At 30.3% G+C, this 27,178-nt stretch overlaps 1 protein-coding gene across 11 annotated transcripts in view; it reads right to left on the bottom strand.

Annotated features, from left to right (window-relative positions):
- Positions 1 to 27,178, bottom strand: part of LOC143249089 (insulin-like peptide receptor) — a 148,096-nt gene that overhangs the window by 89,028 nt on the left and 31,890 nt on the right. For all 11 annotated transcript variants that reach the window (XM_076498337.1, XM_076498339.1, XM_076498334.1 and 8 more), the window contains 3 exons: positions 22,954 to 23,101; positions 19,012 to 19,226; positions 4,597 to 4,729 (listed from right to left, as the gene is read on the bottom strand). In XM_076498337.1, the coding sequence (XP_076354452.1) occupies positions 4,597 to 4,729; positions 19,012 to 19,226; positions 22,954 to 23,101 (496 nt within the window). The remainder of the gene's footprint in view (positions 1 to 4,596; positions 4,730 to 19,011; positions 19,227 to 22,953; positions 23,102 to 27,178) is intronic.

Genomic DNA, 27,178 nt, shown 5'->3' with positions numbered 1-27,178 from the left:
TTAAACCTTGTTCATTCCTTAAGTGCCTAATTACGTATTGCACATATCTTGGTTAAGATTTTGGAACTAAGATACAAGATCCCTTCTAAAACACACTTTAGTACTGTAATAACTCCAAAGATATAAAAAGAGAAAAAAAAGACAAGCTTGAAACTGAACTAAAAGGTGCTTTTTCTGTTGCCCTCATCAGTGATGGATGGAGTTTGACAACTGGGAGATGAGAAATTCTGTTTTACAAACAAAACATTTAAATAAACTGTACGAAACCAAGTCAGTAAAGAGAAGGTAATAAATCCTTAACAAATTAATTAGTGTGAGTTTATCTCTGATAAGTTACTGAATGTTATTAAGAGCAGAAGATGAAAAGCAGATCTTCCAGCTTTATATGGCTACAGTTTTTTTATAATACCAATCAAATATGGCATGCACCCCAGTTCCATGGAGAAAGAGGTATAGAGGTCCTGCACACTGAATGGGTACACCAGCTAGTACCATACCATAAAATGAAACTAATTTTTATTTTTAAAAAAACTACCATAACCTACTACTACTATATATATATTACATGAAAAACATATGTTAAAGGTTCTACATAAAACCACCATTAACATGCTTTCTGAACTGAAACTAAGCTTTCAAATATTATAAATCATATAATACATAATCATAACTGAATGAAAGGTCTACAAACTTTTGATAGTTTGCCATGTGTTACAAATTTCTAGAACACAAGCAATATTTAATTATTCATTATTACTTTTAATCCATAACATTATGCACATAAAATAGCCTGTAACCAGAATCTTACATACTATTTTCAAGTTTAGTCAAACTGACATAACAATCAATGTATAGTAAACACATATTTAAAACTTATTAATTGTCCTGTTGTGTAATTAAGTACTTACTTACTCTTCAACTATTACAAGTTCTCTTGTCAAAGAGTTCTCTTGTCCAAGCATTTCATTGCTTGGACAATTTGGAATTTCTACTTTGTACTAATAATAAATGTGTTGTTGCAGTATTTCTTTCAAGATGTTAATTTTTGTCACAATAACTTCTCATGTTTATCCATTAATCAATGATATCACTAATTAAAATTAAACATTTGTAGATTTACGTTAAATTTTATAAAATCCCATATGCTATCCACTTTCTTTTGAATCAGATACTTGATGATTTACATGCACTGTAGGATGCAAGTACCAAATTATTACTTGCCATCTTTTGAAGTCTCTCACATAAGAGGTCATGGAGAAATTGGAGTAGGTTCTGTATATTTTTAAAAGAGGATTGTCAGCTACAAGAAAATAGCCAGTCACCTGTACCCAATGGCACAAAATGCTATTAATAAGAACCATAGCTGAGTGACTCCTTTTATTTGCACAAGAAAGAATGTGTATATCATCACAGATTTATATCTGTAATTCCCTGGAACATGGCACTAGTGAAACAATCATGTTTACATTGACATCTAAGTCTATTTTTGTTCATTAAAATTTTAATCATAATACAAAAACAAGACCAATACATCATACTTTTATTGTGCTATTATGTAGGGATGATGCAAATGCCATCTCTACTATATTTTTTTCTGAAGGACTGATATTAGCCATCTCTTCATTTGCTTCCTTTTTTCTGAATAATTTTTCTTTGCTTTTTATTCTTTATGGCATGTTTTAAAGTATCCAATAAACAATAATGAGTCAACAATGGTTGACTGATCAAAGTAAAGGCTGAGCCTCCATCCTACAAATTAGCTGTTTGGAAGTGTTTTGGAATTGAACTTTTGGAAAAACCTGACAGTTCAAAAACAACGTAAAATTTTACAAACAAAAGATTTAAATAAATTGTATACAGCTGAGAAGATAGTGGATGTACTAAAGAAAGTTGTACCTTCTTGGTACCTGAGAAAGGTTAACAATCCAACTATTATAACTGATAACACAACTAATTTTTGCAAGTGATAAAACTGGAAGAACTCTCATGCAACATGCAGCACTTTGTACAAATACTGTTAACTCTCTTGCTATAGGTTCAGTCAGTTCAATTTTGTTCATGGACCCAAACTTTCCTTAATAGTTTCCATGCTATAACTTTTAATATGTTTTATATAACTTCATGAAATTTTATAAGCTTTCAGTAAGCATTAGAAGTCTTTTGTAGATAAATAAAAATGGAAATTTCAGTGAAGTATGTTTTACTAAAAAGTTATCTGTGAATATATGAAGTCAAAGTACTGACTACAATAAGGGCAAAATGATTTTCATGTTATGATTTGAAAACATTTTTCACCTGAAAATTGTCAAACTGCATTTGCTTTGATTCTAATAAAACCTATTAAATAAGTTTCAAATGTTTTCCTTCAGTGAAACGTTACATTTTATCAGCTATTTTCTCTATCCTAATTGTATAAGAATTTGGTCCATTCAACAACCTTGTAACCACCATGAAAAATACAAGATAAGTCTAAGTTAACCCCTCTTTTTCTAGAATGACTGCAATTTGTCACAAGAAACTATTTATTTATCTTCAAAGCTTAAAGCTCATAACAGTATACATCTGTTTTTCACTTAAATTTTATTGGTCTATTACCCTTTGAATTGTGTCTAACTAATAATTCCACCACACAAATTGTAAACTAATCAACAAAAGCATAATTCACATTACCATATAAAATTACACAATGCTTATGCTACTTGTGAAGAATTTTTATTTTTTCTTTATCTTATATAATATAATCTAACATATTTTTAATTTTTACATTTAGGTACTTCTACACTAATAAATAATAAAGAATATATACCAGAAATACAGTACTTACCCTTTTTCTCTTTTTTTTTTTTATTGTAAGCTACCAATGAAACTTAGCCTACTTTTCATACTTATGATACTACTAGACTGAATAAGTTTTATTTAATTAAATAATGCACCTAAAATCACAGAATAATAACTCAAAAGCAGACAATGTCCTTCAACTATTACAATCTTTCTAATATTCTAATTGTTTATTAACTCAAGTTCCATACACAAGTGTTCAACATATTACACAGATTCAGCAATTAAATCATTATTTGTATTTCATTTTCATTCATACATTACCTTTTGTTTTACAAAACATTCCACCATATAACAGAGAAGTTTAAAGTGGGAATATTTAAACTGCTATTTTGATTTTGCTTAATGGTTTTATTCTCATTTTAAGATTTATGTTTCAATTTAACTTGCACACTAATCTGTTAACAATTTGTACATTGTCTTCACTTTTCTCATATCAGTTCGATAAGTGCTGCTGAACACTTTCTCCTGTTTTGTTTTTGTATAAATAATCACTGATATACTTTTATCAAATTCAAGTTGGTATGTACAGCATTATACTGTATAGTCTAGTATTTTTCAATAACTGGTCTAACTGACTGCACTGTAGGAAAACCATTTTACTGGGAATAGCACAATATACATAATAGCAATTTACAAACAGACACTACTTTTATTTCTGTACTGGAAGTTTTTCATTCAAATTTTGATACTAAAATCTGTAATGTTTTTTCAATGTTAATATTTCTGATCAAAACTTTTTCCAACTTAAGAACTTTCCCCTTAAAAAATTCCTTTAGCTTTAGACAAAATATTTATTATATTCCAAGCTGGTTTTGTAGTATTTACCATAAGTATTCGATACCTAGTATTAAACATTTTTTATAATATTTAAGGGTGTAATCACTTTATATTAAAGAAATATTTAACTTAATTTTTCTTTTAAATAACAAGCACATCTTAATCAAATTTTCAATGTTAATACTTTGTCACAAATTTTTTGACTATTTTGATATATTAAACTCATGTTAATATGACCTTAGCACCTGTTTTACATATATCTCTGCACAAATTACACATATTTACATAGTAACAAAAGTTTGCTTGAGCTGTATTAGTTAACTTATAAGTCACTACAAATGGACAATGTGATAGTATTATTAAGAACTGTCAATGAAAATACTGTATTTTTAGCATATTAATATTATTTTGAATTTTAATAGCTGTAGTTAATTTCTTACAAGTTGAATAACCTTTCAGAAGGCTGGAAAGCATACTTCATACATATATGAACAATTAATGGCTTGAGCATTCCCATGCCATTTTGTTACTAACAGATGAAGTATACAAGCTGACATTAATTTAGTAGACAGTATATACCTACCACTTTTTGGTTCTATATCTAATATATATCAAACAGTTCCCCACACAAGAATTTGCAACTTAATGTTTTGTTTGTGTTGTTTTTACTAATGTACACCATAAAGTCTGATTTAAACTTACATAACTATAAACATCAAAGGTTTTGAAGTGCAGTCATATGCTGATAATGATAACTTTATCAAACTGCTTTTTATTCTGTTACTATACCCCTTATAATATATACACATTTATATTATAACATAAAAAAATGTTAAGCTTAATATTTCCAGTTACTCTTAAGATGTGAAACAGGATGAACATTATACTTATAAAGATCCTATCCACACTGTTCAGAAGCCACATAGGAAAAAAAATGTTAAATTTGTCAAGCCTAACCTAGCTCATAAGACAACTTACGCTTTTCTGTAATGAACTGTATATCCAAGAAGAGACTGTTTGTCACCCACTTTCTCCCTGAAATTCTCCCACTTGATTCCAGCAACATTAGAGCACACAAGCCAAAGAAAAACCTGCAGTGATGTTACATTACCTGGAAGATAAGATTAACAACTTTGAAAAATATTTCAAAATTAAAAATATAATTACTGTAAGTAAAAGCAGAAGCACCACAGCAACAATTGTAATCAAGCACTTCAAAATCTATAAATTCCATTATCAGGGACCTGTAAAAATATATTTACTGGAAAATATGTTTAATATGTTTAAATACTAAGGACTATCTTTGTTAGTCATCCTTAAATCTTAAGTAAGGAATAGCAACTAGCTAACACCATCTACTGCTAAATAGTGGGTAACATTAAGCAAGTAACAGGATTTAATCATAACTCTTATTACACCACATCAGCAGCACCAAAGTGCAAAGCATGATTTGTTTTTCGTGATGGAGCACAATCCATGAAACCTTAAATACACAGTACAGCAGGCTAACATAAAGACATCTTTGGTCCATTCAGCAGAAACATATGTTTACAAAACTATTAGAACATCTACGACAAGTAAACTGAGTAAAATGTTATACAACAATATTGGGAAATTAAAAGACCTGAGTGAAAAGAAGGCATTCTTGAACAGAATATGTAAAAGTTTGGTCATTTTGACCATCCTTGTAACCTTGTATAACTCCAGATGAAATTTAACAAGCTGTTAGTAAATATATCTGTTGTACACAAAAATTAGATTATTAGTAAAGTTTTTTTTTCCTAAATGTTTTTTTTGTGAACTTACAAAACCTTTACTGAGTTAATCTGAGTCAAAGGTGATTTCCATTCTAAGAATAAAATACTTCATTTTATAGTTTTCACATTTCATTCACATAATCTCTAGGACCTCAAAATTAATATCAAGAGTATGTTTTGGTAAAGCTTTATAACATGTCTCATATTTTTTTTATCCTAGCATTAACTGTAAAGAGCAATGAAATATATGAAATAAAATAAAAACTTTTTTTTCTAGAATGGGTCAAGAATGTAACATAATTACAACTCTTTTCCTAAAGTCTCAGTCTTCCAACAATTTCATATCTACTTGATTTAATTTTGTTGTTTTACTACTATTTGTATGATGTCTAATTAATATAACAAAGCAATAAATCACCTGATGAGTGCTTAAGGTAAATAAAATAATAAGTTATATCAAGTTTACATCCCACCGTGGCAATCTGTATGCATACCTTGAGGAAAAATATTTTACTTTTTTGAAATTTTAGTTTAACTTAATAAGTTTATTATTTTTACATTTTAGTTGCTGTCATTAAAATATGTAATAATAAATTAATTTCTTTAAACTAATGTATTTTTTATGAATGCCAATTAAAAAAAGTTAAAATGTAGCTAATAAACCATATTTAAAGTATATAAATTTTAAGTTCTTACATTTATAAAGCAATATAAAAAAATATAGAATGTGGGTCTACAGTAATACCTCCTCTGCCAAAGTACAGAACCGGATAATTAACTTGATCACCCATAGCACCACAGGTATAGTTTACTGCCATGACACAATCTTTTTGTCTTACATTCAAAATCTTATTAAACTTTTTACTTATACTATACCAATTGCTATAACACAAAATGATAGCTAATAATCTATATTTTAATAGCATACATATGTTAAGTTCTTAATTCTACAAGACAATATTTCTAAAAAATTCTGAATTTCCACTAGTGGAACACACTTTCTCTAGGCATCTTTTCTTCTCCATTCTATCCATCACTTCTTGATAGATTACGAAATTAAATGTACATTACTCATTATAAAATCATCATTGCTAAAACAAACCATAAATTTTATAGCCTTCAATTTTATCTTGTTACATAGATATTAAACACAAAATCTCATCCCTTCTGCCACATCATCTCTTCAAAATTTCTTAATAGTTCTCTCTTACATTTAATTATATATTACCTATAACCAATAGAAAGTCAAGGTTTCATCTATCAAATGATTTATAACATTGCATTCTGAACAGAAAATCATCCATTTCATATAGTAACAAACTCAAGTCCTGTGAAAATGTTAATGACTAGCTTGAATTAATTAGAAAGCCAGGAAAATTTTACGAGTTGGGGAAATTATCTACTTTTGGTATGTTATTAGTCTATGTTCTTTGGTGCATTGTTTAATTAAATAAAATTATTTAATGCATTACTACCATTAGTATACAAAAAAGTAGACTTATCGTCAACAGCATGGAAAAAGAACATTGGGTAAGTTCTTTACTTCTTGTTTTTCATGCTTATTCTTTATTTATTATTATAAAAGTAACTAAAATGGAAAAACACAGATCTTTTTAAGTTAGTTAAGATTAGATTAAATAAAATAAACAGTAATGTAATAAAAATGATTTGCGAAGCATAGACATGAGCAGCTCATAGAAGCTCATGAGTAATGTAATTTGATAAGAGTAATGGAAAGTGCCTGGGTCCCAAGCAATTTGCAACTTATAATGGCATGAATATTATCTAGACACAGTTCAAAGGGAAATAAAAAAATAAAATTTAATTACAAATAGATATATACCATTATGAGCTTAAATCCTCTTATAATAAATGAATGTAGTTCCATGTTACAATTTTAACTCATTCTAGTAGGAGGAAAAAAAAGAGAGTTATTTAGATTTCCATTTTTTTTTGTGGTTATGAGGTCAGTAAAATTGACTGATTTTGTTTTTAGTTAGGGTTGAGAAAATAAAAGATAAAATATATAAAGTTTTACTGAAAAAAATATTTGAAATGTAGTTAGGCAATTTTATGGATTTACACAAAGGAACTTTGAGATTTTTGACGAGTGAAGAAGTATTTTTAATCTTAACATGATAATTACTTTGCACACAGGTTATTAGAAACAAATACTTAATATTTTCATGGACGAATCTTTATTTCAATTTATTAAAAATACTTCACTTAAAAGTGATTTTTGTATATGAAATATTTATTGTGCTAATTGAAAGACTGCCAAATATTGTGCAGATATACACACTATGGTGAAAGTTAGAAGTATTAAATCTATAAAGATTTTAAAGTACACAGACATCACTTAATTTATCAAATTGACTAAGCCCATGTTGAGAGAGTTAATTAAATGTAGGTTGTTCCATTTAATTGATTACTATCACAATTCACAAAAATAATCAATAAATCAAAATAAGTATGACTAATCATTAATGTATTGAATTATCCCAACTATCTAAACAATTAAAATATTAGTTATTATTACTTTAACTGATATGAAGGAATGCATGTTTTCTGCTTTTTACACAACTCATAGAAGTGAGTGTGTAGGCTACTGGCTGTTGGTTGCCTAACAACAATAATGCCTGTTAGGGTAGTCTTTATTTTTGTAGCTTTGTTTTACAACACTCTAATCCCTTCACTTTATTCTAATCTAAAAAGAAGTCACACTAAATTATATTCATCCTGAATAACAATTAGGCATTGTTCAAGGTAGTTGAAAGTTTGCCTTACAGCTTACATTACATTTACAATATATATTCTACATATTCTAAAATTCTCCAGAATGTTCCAAATAACCCTGGAAATTTCTAGATTACTCTGGAATGTTCTAGTACATTCTGTAATATTGTAGCTTGTTCTGGAGTTCAAGAACATTACACATATAATTGATTCAAGTTATTGCTTTTACTTCTGGAATATTCTGTAAGACATGACAGCAGTTTCTTGACTTTTTGTGGGTATGTATAAGCACTTAAACAGATTCTTCTTTACCATATCAGCTGTATCAGTGTATCATTACAAATGGATACTGTATCAAGAAAACTTGGCTGCTTGGTTTTCAGAAGAAACTGAACCAACATAACAAGAAGCAAATCACCTTCAAATGAGCAAGTGCTGTGTATATTTTCCTACCATCAAAAAACATTAAAGAAGACAGTGTGAAGGCTCAAAAGTTGCACTCAAGTAATCAAAAACTTTCAGTAACAAAGCTCAAACATCATGCAAACTGGAGGAGCTTCATGAAATATGGAAAATTTAGAAAATGGGAATTCCAAAAGAAAAACAGAAAAAAAAAGTGAGCTAATGAAACAGGGTTTGTAAACAGCTTGGATGATTCTTCTGATACCGCTCATTTGAGTAGCCTGTAAAATCTCCTACATATGCATCAAACATTGTTTTGTGTAAAATATTACATTTTATCTATTATTTTCTCACCCTACTATATACTGACTCACAATTTGACTGACCTTGTAAACACCATAAAAAATACCAAATTAAATTTAAGTTACTTTTTTCTTTCTAGAGCAACTGTAGATTGTAACACAAACTACATTTTTCCTAATAAGCTTAAGGCTCATAATAGTCTAAATCTGTTGATACCTAATTTTTATTGTTATGTTGCCCTATGAATCTGTCTAACTAATAATCATGCAATGCAAGTTGTAAATCACTTGACAAATGTGTAGCTCATGTTACTGTATTAAATGACACATCAATCGATCTGCTTGTGAAGAACTTTTATAATCTTACCTAATCCAACATTATCTAGCTGAAATATCTCAATATGGGCTTGTTCCCAGAGACTGACCTAACCATCATTTTGTGCTTGTTACAGTTTTCATGCTACAACTTTTAAATTAGTAAGCTTAACTGCATACAGTTTTGCATACTATAGGTAAACATCACAACGCTTTCATATGCAAAGTATCAGATGTAGTTTTAAAATATTTTAATCAATGTTTTTCTTATGTCTTTTTTCTTTTTTGAATGTTGACTATCCAATGTGCAAAGTAATTTTGATTTTATAATTAAAAATACTTTTATGAATCAGAAGATTTTTCATTTTTCACATGCTAAATATTTATAAGATCCAGATAATTGTATATATATTTTGAATTAACATTATATTTTACCCATTATTTTCATTATGTTGATTTGACTGACCTCATAACCACTATAAAAATTAAGAAACAAATATAATTTATGACTGTTTTCCTCTAGAATGACTACAAGTTACATAACATGTAAACATTGCAACTACATAGGTTAAATCTCACAATATTATACATCTATCTATATTTTTACTATTATTATTATATTGCCCTTTCAGATGTTGCAATGACACACTATGTGTGCATTGATGTTACCACATCCAAGAATATAAAACTGGTCTTTACAATGTGACCTTATCTGGTTGTGTTTTTGTAGACTAATATTTTGTAAAATACAGTCTAATTTTGTTTATAATACATTACATATGTATATACATTATTACCATATACAATTAAGTTTTTAAGACATATTTTTTCTTAACACAAATAACAGCAAATAAAGAAGTAAAGAAAACAATTATAACATCTAGTTACAAACTTTGTAATCATTTGATGCTTGCCATATGTTGCTAAGTTTATCAAATTTCACATGTGGAGGATATGGAATGAAATAATTTTTGAAGTTTTACACAAATTTTGAAATAACCAAAAATCATAAATTACAGTACCAATACCACATAATTTCACTACAATCTATCATGCTTAATAACTAAGATTTACTTGAGTCTAAAAAAACAAGATTTTTGGAGCTCAATAACATCTTACCTTACCACTTGAAATCTACCAGGAAAAGTAAGGGCTTCCCATGCAACTATTTCTCAGAAGTTCACAAAAACCAAGGAGGATATTTTAAGCTTTTGGTTGATTGTACACAATTCATTGAGCAAAGTAAATATACATATGCTAGTATTTTCAAAAATAGGAGAGTGTTGTGGGTCCACCTTGCCTTAATCAATAAATATATTAATACCTCAGAAAAGACGTAAAATTGGAGTTTCTTATTTTATGTTATACCTTGCAAATATTTGTAATCTGAGTATCTAACTTGTAAGAAGCTACACACATTGTATTTGGACATCACAAACTTCTAATTTAAACCAACTGTCTCAGATATTGTTGTTGGACATGTTTATAACCAACAAAAAGAGTACAATGTATACTAAATATATTGAGGTGAATATGTGTTTTATGTTAACAGTAAATTGTGTTAATTCACTGAACTCTTTATTGGTTTAGCCTAAAGATGATGTTTTCAACAGTAATGGAATTTTTTTATCCTATTAACAGGTTAGTTAGAGGGATATTTTATTCTAATATCTGATACACGTTTCATGTTCTGAAATGCATATAAATATTTTTGAAAAGCCAACACAATGACAAAAAAGAAGACTTACTAATCCAAGCACATAAAGTTAAATGGTTTCAAAGTTAAAGAAAGTGCTAAATTTCTTGGTCTCATGTGTGATTTTTCATTCAGTTATATATTTTTAATTAAAGTAACTAAAATGTAAAAATAATATGGAGCTTTGGATTGGGGTGAATACCCCATTGGTGGCAGAAGTGCATGAAAATGGTTTTAGAGAGAAAGAAGATAAAACTGTTTGTTGGAAGATAAAACTGGACACACAACCCATCTGAGTGGAGGTCTCACAGAATACCATGCCTTCATACAGTATGAGCCTTGCCAAGGTAAAAAAAATACAAAAACAAGATGTCACTTGAGAAAGGCTTCCCTAATTGATGTTTCAAGTCGAATCACATGGTCCACAGTGGAGTCTGTCATTGGAACCCACACTGAATGGGCAAGAGGAGGTTGTCTGATTTGAAGAACCAAACGAGACGGACATTAATCATCCTCTCCAAGATCTTCAGGGAGAGCTCATCAAAACAAATTGGACAATAGTTTGAAAGAATCTTGGAATACTTCCCAGGCTTAGAAAGAGGGCAATAGCATGGTGTCATGCATTAGGAAAAACATTCTCCTGCCAGATCCATTTAAAAACAACCAGAATAATAGCAAGAGAGACAGGAGAGAGATGGCACAGCATCTCATAGTAAATATCATCAGGTCCAATTGATGTACTGCCAGACCAATGAAGAGAAAGTTTGAGTTCCATCCACCAATGTAGAAGGGTGATTATGGTCTTAGAGATGATCAGCCTGAAAGGAAAGAGGCTATGGCTAAAAAACATGAGGGATGAAGCAGGAGTGCTAGATGCACAAGAAAAGCTTTTGCCAAGAGTACTGGTGATGCTCTGGGTATAAACAACCTTCTGGCCATAAGAGAGCAAGATCAAAAGGGGGTCAGAAGTTTACAGCCCACTGACCTTCTAAATCTTGTCTCATATGACTTTGGAACTGGTGGTAAAAAAGATACTAGTTGTGAACTTAATCCAATATTCCTTCTGGATTTAACATCTTACCTGCCAAGCATGCCCACAGGCATACTGAAAAGCAATGCAGTTTGAAATATGGGATACCTATTAAAAGTATCCCAGGCCTGTTTCTGAATCTTCCGTACCGCGTGGAGGGGAGGATTTTACATCAGATAAGAATACTGTGCAAAACTTGTCGAGGTTCTAGAAATACATTAAGCAACAGGCTGCACAATACAGTCAGTCACTGCTGACATGCAGTCATCTGTCAATGACTTACAGACAACAGCAGGATCAAGTTCTGAGAGAGCAGTTCACCAAGGCACGTGAGTTGGGCATTAGCCAATAGGCAGTCTCTCTCAAAATGATGGGAAGAAGATAACTGCCCTAAGGGTCACTGTCAACCCCTCTAGAGAAATGAGAGAAGAGTAAAGAGAAGCAGATAGTGATATCAACAGCAGTAAAAGACTGACTGCATGTATGAATGTAAGTAAAAGGACCCGTACTGAAAAACGAAAGGTTGTGATCCGAGAGCAGACATTCTACAGAACGACCCTTACCATCAAAATCAGCACCATCCCAGAGGGGATTATGTCTATTAAGATCCTCCAGGATTAGAAAGGGAAACGACAACTGTTCACTGAGAGCATCAAGATCTGACTGATCACAGGTTTGTCCAGAAGACAGGTAGAGAGACCAAACAGAAATGTACGACCCACGGTAACATGAACTGCTATGGCCTCCAAGGGTGTATTGAGTGGCAAAGACAGGATGGGCACATGCTGTTTGACCACCCCTCCATGCACTCATCCATCACATATCCTGTTATTTCTGAATAAAGAAAACTATCAAAAAGTGACTACAATAGCAGCTTTCAGAAATGTTTCCTGCAAGGAGACACACAGGATGATAAAAATGAATCAAATCCTTAATGTCATCTATATTCAAATGGAAACTTTGACAGTTCCATTGTATCAATGTGACCACTTTTTTTTAGGTGGAGAACCTTTTGGTTTATGACCATATCATTATTCTTTATTAGGAGGAAGAATTTTGACTTCCATTGATTCTCCTTCAGATCTAGTTGGCAGGCCTCTGTCAGCAGAAGTAGAGTCCAACGATTGAGGTCAAGAAAGACAAATCATTTGACATCTCAAGACTGAAGAAAATGGGACAGAGCATACATCAGAAGCCGGTGCTGAAGTATGCAGACCCAAGCAATCACTGGAAGGATTGTAAGGTACAGAGATCAAAGCAGACATTGACTCACCTACTCTCTTAACCATAGAGGGCAAAAGACTCTTCACATAGTTGGAGTATAATTCTAATGGAGGTCAAAAAGATCTGTCTGCACTCCCACTGTAGCAGTGGAATGGAGTGCACCAGCATATGTTTGAGGCAGAGAGATGGACAATAACCTTCAAGCCTCAGGGTAAAAGAAATGTCATGAAATGTTTTCAAATGCTGTACCTCTTTTTCCTCCATCCACTGATGGTAAGAACAAAAGTAAGAAGGGTGAGAACCACTACAGTTGACATAACAAACATCCATCTCAAACTTGTAAGCACCATGGTCCTTGCCACCACAATGAGCATGCATCAAGGAAACACAACATGATACTTTTGAGTGACCGAACCAATGACATTGAAAACACCCAAGAGGGTTCAGAATATATGGCTGTAACTTATAATTTAAATAACCTGCATGATGGTTGCAGATAATCATCGTGATGTAAACATCAAAATTAGGATACTGGTCAACATCATAATTTCATCTCTGCAAGTGGAGATAAGCCTCACTGCAGAAAATTCCTTAAGTGGAGCAGCCAGCACGGATCTCAGATACGGAGATGTTCTTCAAATTCTTCTCAACAATAACTCCTCATGACAAATTCAAAATGGCATGGAGAGTAATCATGAATGCAAAAAGACCTCACTCTGTTTCGGAATGGATGTTTCCACCAAAATGTCCAAAGAAAGTAGCTTTTTGACTGACTTAGGAGAGCCAGCAAACCCCTCTAGTCCCTTCTGAATAAAAAAAGAGACACACATTTGCTCTAAAGATTTGTCTAATAAAGAATGTAATATCAGAAAATGAGGTATAGGTGTTGAAGAAGTCAAAAACTGCTGTTCAGGATTTTTGAGATGTAGTAGTTTATCTATGATCTGTTTTTCTAGCTATTTTATTTTTATCTTGATTTGGGAGATCAATAATAAAGAACAAATTTCAGTGCCCACTGACTTCACCCACCATGGAGCCATATGAGAAAATGCACTGCTATGTCAAACAAGGACATTGCAGCAACACCACGGTTTTGCAAGCACTATACCCAAACACCAGCATCAGATACAGTTGTCCATAACACCTGTTTAGAACATCCAACACTGGTATTTGGTTGACCCTAGCCCAAGTGGACCAGCCAATTTGACCCTGGTGAGGCTACCCATCTATAATAATTCACAGCCAAGTTGGCAGGATCTTCTCCTCCCGTTCATGGGTTGCCACACATGGCAAAAATATAGATGGATGTTTAGATCCCATAGGAGGTAAACTGAGAGTACAGAACCTTCTCTGGGAAGTACCCTCACCAAGTACAAAAATCCACGCTGAAAGGAGAAGTAACAAAAACATCTCCTGAATATAAAACAATGTACAGATGGCAGTGCCAAAAATAATGCAAACAAGAATATAGAAATAATATAGCTAATACATAAATCATTCCTACCTAATGTTTATATTAAAATTTAATATTTCATTTTTTCAACTCAAGTAGGTTTTCCTTGTACTTTAACATATCAACAGTCAAATATATACATGTTCCAATTGCAACAATGTTATCCCTTAAACAGCAGGAATGTTGTAAGTAGCAGCATCAAAGGATAATGACTGCTATTTAAGGATTAAAGTGTAATATTAAATTTTAATACTGAAAGTCAGGAAGGGATGATCTATGTATAGTTGCATCAACTCTATATTTTTGTTTGCATTTATTTTTTTGCACTACTAACCCTAAATTATTTTACATTTACAAACTGTTTTTAATTACTTCTTTTATGTCCTTTTTTTCCTTGACTGAAAGTAGGTGTATACTGTGATTGTATGTAATAACATTTAATGTTATGCACAATAACTTTTATTTTACTGCTTCACTTCATACCAGCGCAGATAGCCCTCATATAGCTTTGTGCAAAATTCAAAACAAAACCAAACTAAACACTTCATACTTAATGTAGGAATTAATACCTACAGATACCAACTGTACAGAGTACAAAGCACAGAGTATTCTACATGTTACAGTTGTCTAATTTAAATAGAATTTTAAATAAGTCAGATATTTCTGTAAAAAAAAAAAACTGACTTCAAGGGGTAGTGATAACATCATTTACAACAGAACTATTATTTTTTACTAATAGTTTTCATGACTAAGCGGTGATATTGTGCACTGCCCAGAAACACATAAAGATGGATGAAGGTTTAAAACTGATGCAAGTGATAAAATATTTGTAGCATTATTTCAACTGTAACAAGAAGAATAAAGATGAACAATTTGGTGGATTGGTCACTTTTTGGTTTGGTGTCTTTGCAATGATATCTTACCACGTATTTGAACTTGTTGTGTAGAAAAACAAATGAATGTGAATGACAATCATCTTCTGGTTTGGTATCTCTGATTTTTTGTCAAGTGTTTGGACTTGTGGTACATGGAAACAATAAACATGAGTGGAAATCATCTTTTAAAGTAAAACTATCTATCTCAATTAATTTTTAGTGTGCATATTTGTATTATGACTATTGAGTACCTTGGCCATCATTTATAAAATTGCACCAACTCTTATGATAAAGAAATTTTAAGATTGATTGTTACATTATAATACCTCCATAATTTAAAAAGTACCAATTCTCAATTTTAATTCCATGATTAATTTAAGAATTCAATTTTTCTTTTAAATTGTTTATCAGGTTGTTTCAATTCAACTGTAACAACTGATTTATCAGTGACTTTTTACCTTACTGTTCAAAATGGAATCACTATTACCTCTTCTGACTGGTATTGTGATTCTGTTAATAATATTCTTTTTTGAGATCATTTTGTATCTCAAACATAATTTATTTTCAGCAAATAAGTTATTTTATCAATGTGCAATAATATTAAATAAACTTGGATTTAACATAATATTTTGCCATAACCTACCATATCTGATTATTTATAACAACAGATAATTTCTGGAGTTTTTAAACAAAAAATTATATAAATGATAAAGAATATCTAAAGAAACTATTGAAAGAACTGCTAGTTCTGCAATTTGTTCCAAAGTATTCTAACTTTCAACTGTTTTCTGTCTATTTTCTCAATACCTCAAAAAGCTATAAATTACTACTCAATCCACTTTATTTACTTTACATTGACATAAACTGTTTATAATTAGCTCTAAAAATTATATTTGAATACTGTCTATAGCTATTTTTGAAGGTGTGCTTTGTTAATGATTATTAAGACCACATGCTGTCAGATCATAAAGTGGAATTGAATGGCTGTAGTTATAAAATCATTACAGAGAAGAAAAATCACTTGAAAAACAATTTATTAATGAGTGTCTTTCAAAATATAAACCAATACTTTGGTATTATCATAAGCAGCAAAAACATTTTAAGAAAAATAAACTACTTTATTTAGAGAAAGACTCCTCAGAGCATCATAATAAAAGTGTGAAACTTTTATCTTTACATATTACATTAAATGAATGTTATAAAATGATAAAATATCAATTTAAAATATTTTAAAATCAAAATGGCTTACAATAGCTTACAACCATTATTTTCACTTAAATTTTAAAATTTATTATTCAGGTGTGCAATCAGTACTAGAAAAGTACACACCAGCAATGAAAAGATTAATCTCAACAAAAAAAACAACAAAAAACTAATTATTCTTTTTAATAACAGTAAGGGAAAAGTAAGATTTTCAGAAGCAGGGGTAAATATTATGTAATAAACATTAACTATATATTTTATTCTGGCTAAAACATTCTTTCAAGGTTTTCAGAAGCAGAGATAAACATTAACTATATAAATATTTCTAGCTAAAGCATTCTGAAAGTATGTAGTTGCTTCATAATATAATATAAAGTGTTTTAATAGTTGCTGTTTTATAATCCAAAGCTACCCAAGAGATCATCTGCACTTAGTCCAATATGGGGAAATGAATCTTGGAGTTTTGATTTTAAACCCATAAACTTACCATTGACTCAGTGGAAGATATAGTGTAGAAGGCAAATTTTTATATAAAACTGAGTGCAATAACACAATGAAGTTGTCATAAATAGCACACCCATGGCTCATACAGTCTGACTCACTGGGGGATATAGGTGTAGAGGGTGAATGTTTATATAAAACTGAATGCAATACAGAGAATTTGTCATAAATAACTTATCCATGGCTCATACAACCTGGGACATCTAAGAAAAATAAGTCTTTTCCACCAACAAACAATACTTTAATGTGTGTGTATTTGGGTAGGGGGTGAAGCAATATTTTTAGCATATTTTTAAACAGGATGAATATTGTTGTATAATTTTTTAACATGCCAAGAAAATCATTAAATCGCCATCTCAATTTGTTCAGACATGATGTTATCTTCAATAACAAAGAAAGTGATAGGTTATTTACTTTTGTTATTATAATCCAATATGATTTGTTGACGCTAAGCCTTTCTACTACAACCAAAAGGTAAGTTATTTAATACTAATATGGGGATGACACAAAAGGAGAGAAAAAATCAAATTACTGGTGATAAACTTATTCTATCATGTTTCTTTTCATAAATATCAACACCACTCAAACTTAATATTTCTGAAGAAAAAAGTAAGAAATTCTGTGAACAAATCATATCACCACATTTTTAAATCACTTTAGCAAGTTTAAATACTGTCTATATTATACATTACAAAGGTAGAGAATTTCACAAAATAATGTAAGAATTTACATAACATAGTGAATTTCCACTTAGAGTTGTGAATAATATTATGTCCACTAATTAATTAAAATACTTTAAATTGAGCTGGACTTATTATACTTCACAAAAAACATGTATCAAACTTTAAAAGGAACCAGAAATATACAGAACTTTACTTTCTCAGTTCTGTAACTCAAGCATATCAACAACTATGATCCTAAACAACATATAGTAGTTCTCTTTCTGTTTTAAAAAGGTGTGTGTGTGCATACATATATATATGTCAATCCCTCTGCAATGCCAAACATAACATATAAGCTACTATCCTCTTACCAAATGTCAATACTGAGATAATACTGCTGCTAGGAAATATAAGTTTGTGAAGTCTTCAGTAGATTCATTTGACTTACAAGAGTAGTTATATAAAATTACATATAACATCTACAAAATTCCTGTTCTGAGAACATCATTTTTATATACATTCCAAACAAGTTGACTATATATTCCATTGCAAACTGCTGTACTTGGTTCCACAGCAGCTGAAAACACAGCATCACAATTCCATTTCAGTTTTTCAGTGTTGATATTTAATTTTCAAATGCATTTAATGGATGTAAGAAATGCATCTTTGGTTTCTGTGCTTATTACTATTTGCAACTTCAATTCACTCTTAACCATTTTATAAACATCAGTTATGGTTTTGTAATAGTAAAAAGTTGTGTGTGCTTATTTTCAATTTTCTAGTGACTTAGTACGACTCCTAATAAAATAAAGTACTTCTTTTGCCTTTACAATTACCTTCATATTCAGTGAATTACTCATGAAATATAGTATCTCATTTCATTGCTTCAGCTTTACTTCAGAATGCAGCTGGGCTTTGCATTCAAAAACAATTCAGGATATGAAGCTAAAGTACAAAAACATTCTGCATTCCAGCATAAAGTCTTCTTACACATATAATATCTGTTTACCACTCCATGATATTTTGCAATATCACAGAAATTTATTAGTAGATAAGATCAATAATGTAATAAATATACTTTAAATCCTTATAATTACCATATAAATTTCACTATAGGCTATTTTATTCTGTATAAAATTACTTTTAGTTACATTAGCATTCCTTTTAGAATTCAGAAGTAACTGTAATATCCCCATAAGATTATGAACTTCGTAAAAAATGAAAAATTGTTACTTACATGCTACTCGATCTCCATTTGAACTTGGAGAAACATCTCGATCATCCCAATCCCTAACATTTGAATAATTTCTTAATTCCTTGATTTTGTCTACACAAAGTTTGGGGTTAAAATGAAAGAAAATTTTGCCTTGACCAAACTGAAGAGTATAATTCTGATTTTTCCAGTTCCACAGGTCTTCCAAATTCTGGTTGTTATATACCAGCAAAGAATAACTACAAAATAAAAATCAAAATCAACATCTCCATTTAAACAGTGGTACAAGTTGCAAAACCAATTAGAATAAAACATGTTACTCATCTTCCTTACAAATTGAAACCTTAAACAATCAGATTTGACTAAATATTGAGACATAAAAGCACTTAAGCTAAATATTTGAATTTCTTTCAAACACTTATGTATTACAATTTGTTGAAACTAGTATAGGAAAAGAACTTTTAACTGTTTTTATATATATATATTAAAAAACTTATAAGAAGAAAGGTTTTCTCTGTGACAGTCAGTATACAAAATACTTGGTGTTTGAGAAAAACTTTCCATTTGAACTCATGGGTAAAATTCTGCAACTCATTCATATTAAAATAATTTTTACCTGTTAATCATAACATAATATATTGAATTCAGAGATACACTGCTGGCCAAAATCTTAAGGCCAATGAACATAAAGGAAAAATATGTATTTTGCATTGTTAGACTCAACCACTTATTTGAGTAGAGCTTCAAAAGATGAAAATAAGAAAAGGGAAAATAAAAATAAAAAACTTTTAGCATGTGATAGGGAAAATGTGAACACTATGAAATTAGCCTAAATACTAGCTGGTCAAAAGTTTAAGACCATACCAAAAAGAAGTCCTAAACAGGGTAATAAATGCCCAACAAGAGGTCTCAGCAGTGAGTTGCATGGCTGTCATTGTGAATAACTTCAAACATTCGCTTTGGCATAGTCGATATAAGCATTTGCAGAAGGCTTGCTGGAATGTTATTCCAAATGGTGAAGATGGCTTCATGACGATCATGCACTGTTTGGAATTGATGTCCATTTCTTTGACTTCCCTTACCATGCATCCCCAAACATTTTCAATGGGTTTCAATTTGGGCAAACACGCTGGATGGTCCAAAATAATCACGTTATTCCCCATGAAAAAGTCCTTTGTCCTGCGGGTATTGTAGATTGCAGAGTTGTCCTGCTGAAAGATCCAGTCATTTCCACACAAGCGAGGGACTTCAATCATAAGGATACTCTCTCCAACATGCCAATGTAGCCAGCTGCTGTTTGACGTCCATGTATAACCTGAAGCTCCATTATTCCATAGAAGGAGAAAGCACCTCAGATCATGATGGAACCTCCTTCACTGTGTAGTGTGGAAAATGTCTTTGGTGGGATATCCTTATCGTGCCAGTAATGTTGAGAGCCATCTGGACCATCCAGGTTAAATTTTTTTATCATCAGAGAACAAAACCTTCGTCTACTTTTCTACGTCCCATGTTTGGTGCTTTTCAGCAAAGTTTAACCGAGCTGTTCCGTGGTGTGGAAGGAGACGTGGCCTTTGAAGACGTTTATGGTTTTTAAAGCCTTTCTTTCGTAGATGCCATCTTATTGTTCTTGAGCTGCATTATGCGTCCGTAAGGGCCTTAATCTGGTTTGACGATCGGCTAGTGTCTTCGCGAACAACCCATCAAATCTTCCTGCTCAACGACAGCAAAATTTTCTTGGGCTGACCACTTGAAATTCTCGTTCCATATCCCTCAGGGTCTTTTAAGAAATGTACAACAGCAGTTTTACTATGCCCAATCTCACCAGTGATGGCATGTGAGACCTTACTTTTGCAGCTTGACAATTCTGCCACGTTCAAACTCTGTCAACGTTTTTAGCCTTTGCCATGTGTTTACCCAATGTAACACAGGAGATGTTGACAACACTAATGCTTGAACACAAATGACTAAATTTCGTTAAGTGTTTACTGATTAACGCTTCATTTCAGTATGGTCTTAAACTTTGACCAGCTAGTATTTAGGCTAATTTCATAGTGTTCACATTTTCCCTATTAAATGCTAAAAAAGTTTTTTATTTTCATTTTCCCTTTTCTTATTTTCATCTTTCAAAGCTCTACTCAAATAAGTGGTTGAGTCTAGCAACACAAAATACATATTTTTTCTTTATGTTCATTGGCCTTAAGATTTTGGCCAGCAGTGTATAAGCCAATAATATTGGTATCAGAATAACTTCTATCTACCTTTTATGTTATAACAGTCTAGATCACAGTTAAGGGTCAACCATAATCGATCATATTATAACCACCATTATATATTCATCATGGCACAAATTTCGGTTTACGCAAAAAGTGATTAACACCAAATGAAAGAAAAAAAGAAATAACTGTACATTCTTCACTTCTTTAAATTCTGAGTGAGACCAGAAATGCGAGCTAGTAATAGGGTGACAGCTGGTTAACCTACACATCTCTGTCAATAATAAAAACTTACTAACTGGGTTCAGGAGTAAAGTTAACCTTCATTTAAATTACACTGCACAATAAATTAACACGATTATATAATATTTTTGCTTTGACTAAGAAAAACCAATATTATAAAGAAGTATTTGTGGCTGCTTTAATCCTTTCATTTGTCACTTTTCAGTCATTTTATCCTGGTGTTAATAAACTTTTGTTTTTTTTATACCATTGATCTCATCTTATTATAATGGAGCTGGTATGGACCATACAAAACTTGGGTCTCAGAAACTACCAAAATCATCACCAATCACAACTCGATAATATTTTTATAACTAAGCAGTACTTTTACAGCTTATCAATAAATAAACAACTGAAATCTCCACAAAAATACCAGACTTAACCAATAAAAACTATAAACAAAAAAAGATCATGTTTGAGATTTAACCAATACAAATTAGAAAAAATTGTGTAACTTTCAAATATAAGAAATCAAAAAACAAACTTCAAAAAATTGTTCTTCTTAAGTGAAAATCTCATGAGTGTTGTAACAGAAAAGCAAGGCATTTTCATTCTTAACTTTATCTACAAAGAAATACTTCAATAAAATATATTATGTGGTCTAATGTTGTGATGATAGCTCATTTTTAAACTAAAATTTCAATAAAATCCTTTTCTCATGGATGGTGAACATTACAAGCATGAGTACATTGTTGAAGAACTGTCAGACAATTCCAAAAAAAGCCACAAACCCAATAGCCCTCCACATGAACAAGCAGTTACATATACCCAGAGAGCAGGTATTTCCACCCATTGTTATAACCCTTCTACACTTCACTGCTGTCCTTCTGTATATTTGCCATAGTTTCCATAAATTTGGTTTTGAATAAATGTACTTTCATAAATAATGTCCTATATTCCATGTCTCATTCTTGTAATTCCTCTGTTTAAATCCTGTCTCTTCTTTGTCATTCAACACTATCTTTTTTTTTTTGTGACCGTCTAAGTTAAGTTTTGATTCAATTTTAGCCAAAATAATTCGATGTTTTTTTGTTGGGTCATATATTTTGGATTATTTGGTTAAAAAAACAAAACAAAGTCCAGTCCTCTTAATAATTACAAGACTGTTTTATTTCTTGAGTTACAATTCCTAACAAACAATTAAGTAATATTCACAATAACTACATTAACACAACCACTAACAAACCTTCAAGCTCAATAATCAATCATACACTACAATAACAATTCTATCCTAACTTAAACACCTCATAACAGCATAATCCACTACAATAACAATTCTATCCTCACTCAAGTTCTATAGAACTTAAATCATTGAAAAAGATTTTTGATATAAAGCTATGGCAATTAAATGACCTTTAAAATATTTCTGGCAAAACAATACAAATTTTCACATTAAAAATATGTGACCAACAACAATATAATTTACGTATATTTCCAAATTAGTGCATTATTAACAGAAAAAATGTCTTGCCTTTGCTTATCACGTTGTTGTCCATGAATAACCTTCAAATTTTTCAAAACGTTCAGTGACACCAGAGAATAGGAGCGGAATACCTTCAAAAATCCTGTTATTTCTTTTATGTACTTCAAATTATCTTCTAATTCTTCAATAATATTGGCTAAAAGTAAATAAGATATAAAATTCTTTGAGAATGAAGTATACAGAAACATTCTATGTAACACAGAGAACAGATTATGTTTTAACACTCTAATTGCTTGGTCCAAGTTTGTATACTATAATTTATGTTTTATGTACCTTCACAAAATTTCAAAATCCTTTAGCAATCATTAAGAATAATTTATAAACAAGAAATCAGAATTTTTAATAAGGTATTTTCAATAAAACTTTCTCCATGAATAAATGGAGTAAAAGTGTTGGCTGTTCCAAATGCAAAGTGATTTTCATGTTAAGATGAAAAATAATTGCCTTCATTTGAAAAAAAAATATTTTATTTAACTTTTGTAATCATTAAAATCTCCTAAATAAATAAATAAATAAATGTGAAATATTTTTTCCAGTATGACTCCATATTTTATGTTATTTTATCTAAAAGTTTGGTCAATGTGACTGACCTCATAACCATAAAAAAATTCAGAGTATATCTAAATTATCCTTTTTTCTTTCTAAAACAACTTCAAATTTGTAACACATTTGCTTATCCTAAATAAAACTCATAACAGTATAGATACATTTATACTTAAATTTTATTGTTTTATTGCCCTTTCAGCCATGTCTGACTAAAATTCATGTCACATAAGTTCTCAATCACTTTGCAAAGAGAAAGCTCAAGTTACCTTATCAAACCACATAATGCATGCACTATTCATGAGTTGCTCACAAGCAATGAAAAATTATTATTACTAGCAGAGACCCACAAAACATTTATGGTAGTTTTCACATCCTTTGCTTGTATTTTTCTTAATCTATCATTTTTACATGTGTCATTTAATCTACGGTTGTTTGCAGGCATTATGTGTTCAACTGATAAATTCTGATCTACTTGTAAAAGCTTGACAACCTCACAAAGATATTTCTTTATTTAATAAAGCTACATGTAAAGTAAACAATAACGTATAGTAACTGTACAGTGTAGGAAACTGATATAAGCATTCAGTGTATGACACAGATAAAATCAAATCAATACTACATAAAAAAGTAACTAAAAGATGTTTACAGCATTCTGTAAAATGATCCAAAGCTAAATTATTTCAGAGCAGTGTAAACATACAACTGTAATGAAGGCAAACTTAGTTGAATGTGTGTTCACAAAGTGATAAGCATATGGTTTTGAATGAACTGTGCATGCTTATTTTAGACCTAAATAAGTCAATAAAACCCACAGCAATTGTCTTTAGTGTAATGTTATTCTTTTCTTTAGGAATTTACATGTAGGTTTAGTGTTCATTGTGTGAAATATTCCTGAAAAAAAACAACAACTTAAAGTTAAGCCAGTTGTCCTGTAATGAAAAATTACATTATCCCATAGTGTGGCATACTCATTGCATTAAAAATTTGATTATGTAAAAAATAGGCAAGGTGATTCCAAATGGAATAACCAATACATAATCCAGACTTCTTGGGCAAAAGCCATCTGTTGCATTTGATCAAGAAATTCAGGAGAAAGTCCTGGACAGACAAATGCAAGCATATTATATATATATATATATATATATATATATATATATATATTCTTTATGTTATTTAACTTTATCTAACCTAAAAAAAGTTTCTAATTTTTATACTTCAATTACTTGCATAGCAATAAAAAAATAATACACAAGAAAAACAAAAAATAATGTACTGAGTCTCTCTCTCTCTCTCTCTTTTTTTCTGTAAATTATCAATGACATTTAACCATAATTTTTATACTGCACTAAAATTTTATTTACTTACATAATGCATCAAAGAATATAGAATAATGATCCAAAATTCCATAACAAAACAATGTCCCATAACTTTCACAATTTTTTCTGGTTTATAAACTATGCAACAAGAGCCATTACAAATTCAGATAAGCTCACCTGAGTAATTTGCCTTTTACAGTTCAAATTGTAAATGAAAAGAAAACTTATCTGTGAAAAAACAACATAGTATAATATGTTATTTGATAGATTAAAACCTTGGCTTTCTTATGGTTATAAATAATAAAGTATTAAACATCAGAGAGAACTATATTCTGAAAGAGAGAGGATGTGGCAGGTGGACATGGCAAGAGGGATATGATTTTCTACTTTATGGCTTTGTAACCAAATAAAATTGAAACCTATAAAAAATTACATTTTACCTGTGCAATAACATTATAATGAGTAATTTATGTTAAATTTTCTACTTCTCAAAGGAGTGGTTAATAAGTTATAGAAAAGCATATGTCACAATTAGGGTAAATTTAGGATTTTTTAATATTGCTTTATAAAATTTAAAACTTATAACTTACATAATATTAAAATTTAAATTATTAGTTATGTTTCTATATTTATTTGTACATCATGATAAGAAAGTAGTTCAATTAAATTTTAAATTTAACTCGATAAAACCTTGTAACATGCACATAAGTGGATGCACACATGAAGAGTTAAAAAAGCAAATTACTTGACTCTGCCTATCATAACAATCCAGTGAATAATAAATAATATATTATTATATATTCATTACAGAAACAGTTACAAATACACAAACACAAAAAATATATAAATATATTTAAGACAAACAGTATCTACAGGCAGTTATAGTACTCTTAAATTCATTTACTGATAACACTGATTTCTTGGTCAAATACACACAAAAAAATTACTACTTTTATATAACTTTTAAATTCCTAATTACAGAAAGAAATATATTTAAAAAATCCTGAATTTCCCCTAGTATGATACACTTGACATATTTTCTCTATGCATCTTGTCTTTTCTATTTTTTCCACCATATCTTTAAAAAGTAAGATATTAAATGTGAATTACTCACAACAAAATCATTATTACCCAGATAAACCATAAGTTTTATAGCCTTCAATTTTGTTTAGTAGCACAACTATCAACAGAAAATCATAACCTTCCTGCCACACCCATCTATCATATTGTCTCTTTCAAAATAGGTTCACAGTTCTCTCTTAGGTTTAATTATATATTACATATCACAGAAAGAAAGATAATAGTCAATTTCACTCAGACTATAGGCAGCATTCCAGTGACAAAATTAATGACTAGCTTGCATTAATTTCTAATGGCTCTTGTTGCACAATTAGAAAGTCAACAAAATTGGGAGACACAGGGAACTTCTCTACTTTTTGCATGTTATTAGACTGTGCCCTTTGGTGTATTATGTAATTAATTTCAAGTTATTTAATGTATTATTACTATTATTTTAAAAAGTAAGCTTAAATATCCTTGACAATCAAAACAAAAAAAGAAGATTTGGAAAGTAACTTGTTTTTCATGTTTATTACAAAAGTAAATAAAATGTAAAAATATGATCTTTTTATAGGTTAGTTAAGATTAGATTAGGTAAAATAAAAAAAATAATACAAGAAAATATTTCACAATGCATGAGACAAGTACACGAGTAGCACATGGGTAATATAATTTGACAGCAAGATGTGAGATGCACATGCCTTGAGCGATTTCAAACTTATAGTGGCTTGGATAGTAGTTAGACATGGTACAAAGGGTAACAGAACAACAAAATTTAATTACAAATAGATGCATACTGTTACAATCTTAAAGCTACTTAGGATAAATAAATGCAGTGTCATGTTACAATCTGAAGCCATTCTAGAAAGCAAATGAAGTTAATTTAGATTATTTTTTGGAAATTTGAGATTTTTGAGAAGAGAAAGTATTTTTAATTTTAGTATTGAAACTACTTTTCTCACAGACTATTCAAGACAAATACAAAATATATTTATGGACAAATCTTTATTTTAGTTTATTAAAAATATTTCATTAAAAAATATAATTTTTTGAATGTATAAGACTTATAATGTTAACTGAAAGACTGCCAAATTTTGAAAGCTAGAAATATTAAATCTATAAAAACTTTAAATAAGTACAAAAAAAAAAGTTCACATTGTTGGTTAAATTGGCAGAAACCATGTTGAACGAGTTAAAAATATATCATTTCAATACTAGGTTTTAGCTGCAAGGTGTCTAGTTTCTAAACAACCTCATAAGTATCTTGTGCTTCCTCATTAGATTATGTATTT

Source organism: Tachypleus tridentatus, chromosome 4 (assembly GCF_004210375.1).
Source record: "Tachypleus tridentatus isolate NWPU-2018 chromosome 4, ASM421037v1, whole genome shotgun sequence".
NCBI lineage: Eukaryota > Metazoa > Arthropoda > Merostomata > Xiphosura > Limulidae > Tachypleus > Tachypleus tridentatus.
This window is presented reverse-complemented; position numbering and strand designations above follow the sequence as displayed.